Source organism: Coregonus clupeaformis, chromosome 27 (genome assembly GCF_020615455.1).
Source record: "Coregonus clupeaformis isolate EN_2021a chromosome 27, ASM2061545v1, whole genome shotgun sequence".
NCBI lineage: Eukaryota > Metazoa > Chordata > Actinopteri > Salmoniformes > Salmonidae > Coregonus > Coregonus clupeaformis.
The window spans coordinates 20674823-20682924 of NC_059218.1; the positions used below are offsets into that span (position 1 = coordinate 20674823).

Below are 8102 nucleotides of genomic sequence, written 5' to 3' on the forward strand. Positions count from 1 at the left end.
GCTATCTAGAACCTAATAGAGTTATAGCGGCTGTCCCCATAGGATAACCCTTTGAATAACCCTTTTTTTTTGGTTCCAGGTAGAACCGTTTTGGGTTTATGTAGAAACGGTTCCAGTAGAACCGGTTCTACATAAAAAAGGGTTTATGTAGAACCCTTTTTGTTTCCAGGTAGAACCCTTTTGGGTTTATGTAGAACCGGTTCTACATAAACCCAAAAGGGTTCTACCTGGAAACAAAACGGGTTCTACCTGGAAACAAAAATAGTTCTATGGGGACAGGCGAAGAACCCTTTTGGAACCCTTTTTTCTAAGAGTGTAGAGCATCATCACATTCTAGTGATATGTGACTTGCTGTATGTTATACTCTCCCCACCAGGACTCACTTTAAAAAAACAACACACAGTGATAATAGAGCTTATTTAGGACTTTTAATAATCTGACAAGTAATCACACAAGGGACCAGCATTTGAAAACATGATATGTCACAATTGGAGGAATACTTCATTGCAAAAGGGAGAGCATAAAGTCTCACACTGACATACAGTAGTTACATTACCTCAGTAGTGGTTGGCCAGCAATACCGAATATTGAGTCATACAGTATTGCACAGTGGCCAGGGTCAATATGGTTTCGGTCATAATCTGTCAGCATACGACAGGTGTTCAGTAGACGAGTACATTCATTTATAATGTCATACATTTTCAATTCTGAAAGACTGTTAGCCTACAGTAAAGAGCCTCAGAGATAATGTATACAAAATGTGTCCACCAATAACAGTTATGTGATAAGTAAACAAGAACAACAGACACAATCATTTGAAGAAAGAAAAAAGCTCAATGGCTGGGCGTAATTTAATACCAGTTTGTTGTTGCCCTTTAAGGCTAAGAAGTCTCCCCCCTAAAAAAAAGAAAAGCTATTTCTAGTCAGTGCAAACATTTCCAATATTTGGGTAGAATTTATTTTACAGTTGAAGGGAACATGCTTTTAGCCTGGTCCCTCATTTCTCCCCCTCCTAGTTGATGATGTACGTTGGGGTATCAGTAACTTGTCCATCATGGGGATAACTATGTCATGACACCTCAGTGAGTTCTACTGTGTGGTTAGGGCTGGTTAGTGTGGGGGACAGAGGCCTGATGTGCACAAAGGATATGTTCCCACTGTCCTTCACCTCCATCAACTCTGTTGTAGTCTCAACCCCACTTTGGACCTCACATCCCATGTTGCATTGCTGCTGCTTGGGAGACACTGGGGCATCCCCTTTGTGGTGTTCTTTTTTGATGGAGCTGATTGGTGAAGGGTCTGACCGTGGTGGTGACCACTGGCAGGAGGCAGAGTAAGCCTCTTTCCCAGCTCTATGGGTCTCTATGGAGGACCGAGTGGGGCTGAGTTTGGGGCAGGGCTCCAGGGCATAACTGTTCACCATGGTGCCACACAAGCTGTCCACCATGCTGATGCGAGTAGAGGCACGCATGATACTGCTGCTGCCACCCAGCCCTCTGCCACCCCCTCCCCCAGCTCGATGCCCCTCCTGGTGCCCCAAAATGTGCTGTTGCAGGATCCTGCGGAAGGTGTGGCGGAACTCCCGGATGCGGTATGCGTAGATGAAGGGGTTGACCACGGAATTGGCGTGGGACAGGATGATGGAGATGTTCATCACCCAGATGTGCGGGCGACCACAGTCCTGGCAGAATAGGTTGAAGCAGTTGATGATGTGCAGGGGCAGCCAGCAGAGGGCAAACAGCCCCACGATGATGGCCAGAGACTTGGCTGCGTGGACCTCCTTCTGCAGGGTGGAGCGGGACGATGTGGATGACGAGCCTGCCCCAGGGGCGTGCATGTGAGCCAGCTTCAGGTCCATCAGTCTCAGCTGGCGTCGCGCTGCCATGAAGATGCGGGCGTAGATGGCCAGCATGGCCAGCAGGGGCACCAGCACACAGCCAAAGAAGTTGAAGTAGACCATGTAGTCCAGGGTGACCACACCCTCGAACAGGCACTCTGTCATGCCCTTGGGGCACGAGCTGCTGTTGGTGACATTGACACCAATGTTCCAGCCCAGCATGGGCGTGAGGCCGATGCCCACAGAGAGAACCCAGCACACTGTGATGATGCCCTTCGCTCTCCCAGCCGTCACAAGACTGTTATACCTAAAGGATCACATGAAAACACGAGAGGAATTAAGATAGCCATTTTATATTGTTACATGACACAGAAATGTTCCTTTATTCAAGCCCAGACATTCCCAGTCAAACTCAATAACAAAGCATGTTCACCTTTCCTGGACCCAACCAATGACTTCTACTTCCTGTAATCAGAGAGCTTAAAGAATGTATGGGACAGGCTTAAGAGGATAAAAATCCTTTATCCCGAGAACATACTAGTATCTGCATATATAGCAGTAACCTCTTGGGAAATTAGTCCATTGTTTGACAGACTCGACCAGTCCTGCCATACTAGGAGATGGAGCAGTGGATATCACCATATGTAGACTTAATAAAGCATTTCCTACCTGTATTGTGATTTAGGGAACATTGCACAAAAGCTTATCTATACTCTGATGTAACCCTTCTTGGCTTTGCTTGTTTCTGCCTCAGACATTAGACAAATGGAAATCAGTGTTGTCGTCATGAACAAAGTATCAGGCTATTATCAAGTTTAGCTGTCTGTATTCTTCCATTGGCCATGTCTAAACCAGAGTTCATAATGTACAACAGGGTGGAAATCTCAAAGGGCAGCGCCACAGGCACAGCACCCTGTTGTTTGTGGTTATGGGGGTGGCGATATTTAAGACCAACCAAAAGCTGGTTTTAGCGGTAACACAGTTGGTTATGGAATTAATTTTGACAACGGAAACAGCCTATCCAGCTGTGACGCACACTGGGCATATGCGTATGGAACAGTAGCCTAATGTGCTTTTGGTGCCTGTATACTTCGTATTTAGAAACATAAAAACGAAAGTTTTTTCCCATTTCGTTTTATTTGATTAGAATCCAAGCAAAGCCTCCCCCCTCTCAATTAAGGCTTTTCTTTGTCTGCCCAATGCAATAGCGAAGTAGTCAAGACTGTCTATAAAGGGTTTGGCTCCTGAGACCGCTTGGAAATAAATCTTAATCACCAAAGCTTTATTAAAATATAAAGTTTGAGAGGAGTAAAACAGTGAGCTGACATTCCCTTTTTATCTATGCATTGTAGGCAAGCCCACATTATTTTAGCCATGCCGGTCCCGTTTTGGATGTGCATAAAAACCTCCATAGTCTGCGTTGTTATAATATTATATGCCCACGGGGAGAAATTATGGTGCCTGTAAGTGTGACATAGCCTATTTAAAACAAGTTGTTGTTTAGTTAATTTATTTATATTTTTATAGAATGGCAGGAAATAACCCTTAACCCTTAACATATGTTCAAAGTTACATATTTGTCCCTTATGCAAGCTTGAGTGCCTTATTAACCTAACATTACATAGCATCCTAATAAACTAGCTATCTAGACTTTTATTGCGGGCAATTTGTTGCAGTTAATGTTCCTAATGACTGGTGTTGAGCAGATAACAGGCAGGATTATCTACCTGCCATCACACCCTGACTGAGAGCTGGAAAACAGAAAAACACCAAGCTCTCTCTCTCTCTCTCTCTCTCTCTCTCTCTCTGTAAACCAAATAGTGCCAGAAGCACTCTTGACAGGCTCTGGGTTCAGCGACCGTAAAACGTTTTTGTCACATTCTCTCTCAAAGATAAAGTACTTTTAGTCCTAACTTGGCTGTTAGTCAACATTGTAGGGTCATTGCAGTTGTAAAGGACTTCATGCTGCTTGCTTAGCGAGAACCGCTTCCTACTGATTCAGCTCATACGGAGGCTCCAACCCAGGACTTCTGCCTTGTAAACACACGTGACAACCCTCCTGAAGCGCCCAGTTACACCACTGAAAAACTAGCTATTCGGCAGCGCAAGTGGAGACAAAATTCAGGCTGAGGAGTGAGTTTGACAGATCCCCATCTGCTACACAGTCACAGACCGGTATAGAATTGAAGAGGCACGTGGGACATTCCACATACAACACATAAAGACATAACAAATAAAGACAACAAATAATTGTCAAAATTATCAACTCATCTAACCCTACTTGACAACCACATAAATATAGTTTATTCCTCACAGACAAAAACAGTTATTGTTATCTATAAACAATCTCCATTTTGCTATTAAAGGAAAGACTCAAAAGACTATAAATGTACATTTAATTGTAAGGAAATGAACTATTTTCCCTACATTCTTTGGGGAAACTGACTATACATTTAAGAGGAGGGATGACAATGCTCTGGTGTCCACCTCCGTCACACTGACGGAGAGGCTACGTGAGCGTATGCACGTTTCTGCTAGGGGGATCCAGGGCTGTTTAAGGTGAGAACACAGGCCTGTCTATCGATACAGTGCCTGGGCCTGCCACCTCACCGCTCTCCCTTTGTGTTGATTTACCAGGATGATAATGATCAAAGCCTTTAGCCGTTTTAATCCTTCCAACAACACACAAACACTAACCCAATGAAGCCTGTGGAGACATTTACCTCAGTCTGCCCTAATCGAATAACCTCGCTATAATTCAATGTGTTTTGATACACAAATGCATTTTGTTGTGCGTCACTTAGATCACAGCCAAGCTCTAACAGGCCAGAGGATCTGCCTTTGGTGTTCTGTAAATAAAACAACATATTAAACATCGATGATACCTGTTTATGTTTCATACTCAGCCCAGTCCCCAAACAACCCCCCCCCCCCCACCTCCCCCCACACACTCCCCTCCCTCTCCTCCCCTGCTAAGGGCATCACCTGAGGGGACTCTTGATGGCGATGTAGCGGTCCACAGCGATGGCCAGCAGGCTGAAGATGGAGCTCTGGGTGAGCACCAGCACGAAGCAGGCGATGAACAGGCAGCCATGGAAGTTGGCACAGAAGCCCGTGCTGATGGTGATGGCGAAGGGGATGGCCAGCAAGCCCACAGCGATATCTGCCACCGCCAGGGACACCACAAAGTAGTTGGTGATGCTCTGCAAGGTGCTGTTGAGGCACACGGCCCAGCAGACCAGTATGTTACCGGTCACGGCCAGACAGGCTATGACCAGCTCCAGGGCGATGTAGACCAGGGAGGCATTGTTCAGCATGGTGGGGCCGGGGGCACGTTGAAGGTCACAGCCAGAGTCCGCGTCAGGTAGCAGGGAAGGGGCCTCCTCGTCTCTACACGCATCGCTACACGTGCAGACACTCCCCCTCCACCAGCAAGCCTATCCCTTTAATTATTAGCAGGCCCCACCACCACTAACCACTTCCTGTTTATATACCCGATGCCCAGGAAATGGTCCCACTGCCAACTACAGAGCAAATGAAGAAGTGAGTTCAGGTTCACTCTAATGTATTGTCACTCTACAGAAGGTTGTTTGGTTCTCTCCTTCTTCCACTTCTTCTGTCCAATCGTGCTTTCTGTTGCTAACCTCAGCAACCTCCTCAGGGGCTGGACACTGGGAGGGGCCGGAGTGTTGCCATTGCCAACCCACTGTCACATGAAGATCAGTGTCCTGCGGAGACAGAAAAAGAGAGAGAGAGGAGAGAGAGAGAGTGTGAGAGAGAGAGAGCGAGAGAGAAAACAATTACAAGTCCCTGTACAAGCAGGCTGCAGGTCAACCAGCACACACCAGGTCACAACAGCAATCTGTCTTCCAAAGCCAGCAGCTCTGGTTTCCACACAGGCCAAAGCAGACAGTCCAACAATACTGATTTTAATTTAGGACAGCTTCCCTCCCCCAAAAAGCTCACACATCATCTTTCTTTTCTATTCTCCAAGATTTATGACAAGAGCATATCTGTATGAATTATAGCAACACAGCTAGTACTATTATTAGAACAGATATTTAGAGCAGTGTTTCTATTGTAATCATTAACATGGCTGTACTTATTCTATTCAAGGTGTGGTCGTCTTCTCCAAAGCATTTACTATAGTCCGTCAGGTTATCCTAAATCTAAAGCAATTGGTAGCCTGGCGGGTAGGAGCGTTGGGCCAATAACTGAATGGTTGCTGGATCGAATCCCCAAGGTCAAAATCTGTAGTTCTGCCCCTGGGCGCTGATGTTGATTAAGGCAGCCCCCCGCACTGCTCTGATTCAGAGAGGTTGGGTTAAATGCAGAAGATACATTCAGTTGTACAACTGACTAGGTATCCCCCTTTCCTTCCTGTTGCCAGTTCAAAACCCTTAACAAAGAGAGATTTAAATGTGGGCTAGTCTATTGAGTTGAATTGGTTCCACAGACCCAGGGGAGCAAGGACAGTGCCAGATATTACTGCGTATCAGCCTCACTTCAATAGCCTTATACAAACCTTGATGATTGAGGTCAGGAAAATTGTACAATATTTCAAAAGAACAGTTCTGAACGAATATACACCTCTGGATCTGTATAAATGGATATTACCACTTGAATGTTCAGTATAATGACAGAACAGTAGACAGAGGGAAAGTATGACGTGGTTTGAGAGGAAGCATTCCTAATGTGAAAACACTGCTGTTCCCTTGCTGATAATATGCAGGGGTCTGTTTCTTTCTTCTGTTTATAGTAAGTAGCTAGTTGTTATCAGTCCCTCTTGGCTATCCTCTTGGATATCCTTTTGGCTATCAACCCTCTTGGGAACCCTCTTGGCTATCAAGTTTAGACAAAGGATAGACAGCTCGTTCCCCTGGAACCCACGGAACTCTGTGTTGGCAGCCATGTCTGAGAACGTGGCAGAGCGAATACCTCAAAAAAATTGCCTTCAATCAGAGAGACAAGGTGACTGCTCTTTAATCCTGGCCCAGAGGGTCAAAGAGGCCATCTGTTACCCCTCACCCCCTCCCTCACCCTGCAACCCCCAGAGCCCCTCTGGAGTGATATCAGGACAGTGGAATCTAGGGAGAGGGGGGCAAAGGGTCGTAATAGGGGTGCTGGTCCGGGAAATAATTCCTCGAGAGTAGGTTAGTGGGCAGACAGACAAGCAGATCATGGAAGCTGATAAATGGAAGCTGACATTTCCACAACCTGGTCTTTTCAACTACAATGACACATCATAACATGGGCTCTTCCTGCTGAAGTGGACTAAGGGCAATTAGTGGGGTTTGAAGGCAAAGTGCATGTCCTACACCTTCCTAATATTGAGTTGCACCCCCTTTTACCCTCAGAACAGCCTCAATTCATCAGGGCATGGACTCTACAAGGTGTTGAAAGCGTTCAACAGAGATGCTGGCCCATGTTTACTCCAATGCTTCCCACAGTTGTGTCAAGTTGGCTGAATGTCCTCTGGGTGGACCGTTCTTGATACACATGGGAAACAGTTGAGAGTGAAAAACCCAGCAGCGTTGCAGTTCTTGACACAAATTGGTGCGCCTGGCACCTACTACCATACCCCGTTCAAAGGCACTTAAATATTTTGTCTTGCCCATTCACCCTCTGAATGGCACACATACACAATCCATGTGTGTTGTCATGTGTTGCTGCCATGCTATGTTGTTGTCTTAGCTCTCTCTTTATGTAGTGTTGTGGTGTCTCTCTTGTCGTGATGTGTGTTTTGTCCTATATTTTAATGGTATTTTTAATCCCAGCCCCCATCCCCGCAGGAGGCCTTTTGCCTCTTGGTAGGCCATCATTGTAAATAAGAATTTGTTCTTAACTGACTTGCCTAGTTAAATAAAGGTTAAATAAAATAAAATGTCATAATTGTCTCAAGGCTTAAGTCTCCTACCCTTCATCTACACTGATTGAAGTGGATTTAACAAGTGACATCAATAAGGGATAATAGCCTTTACCTGGATTCACCTGGTCAGTCTATGTCATGATAAGAGTAGGTGTGCATAATGTTTTGTACATACATATTTAGGCAACATGACAGACATTTATCCACATACACTATATATACAAAGGTATGTGGACACCCCTTCAAATTAGTGGATTCGGCTATTTCAGCCACTCCCGTTGCTGACAGGTGTATTAAATCGAGCACACAGCCATGCAATCTCCATAGACAAACATTGGCAGTAGAATGGCCATACTGAAGAGCTCAGTGACCTTCAACGTGGCACCGTCATAGGAT

At 45.5% G+C, this 8102-nt stretch overlaps 1 protein-coding gene across 1 annotated transcript; it reads right to left on the reverse strand.

Annotated features, from left to right (window-relative positions):
* Positions 1 to 406: 406 nt before the first annotated feature.
* On the reverse strand, positions 407 to 5926 carry LOC121541610 (adenosine receptor A2b). Its single transcript, XM_041850762.2, has 2 exons — positions 4823 to 5926; positions 407 to 2144 (listed from the first exon to the last, which is right to left on the reverse strand). The coding sequence occupies exons 1-2, from the start codon at positions 5152 to 5154 to the stop codon at positions 1070 to 1072; spliced, it is 1407 nt and encodes a 468-aa protein (XP_041706696.1). The 5' UTR covers positions 5155 to 5926; the 3' UTR covers positions 407 to 1069.
* Positions 5927 to 8102: the final 2176 nt, after the last annotated feature.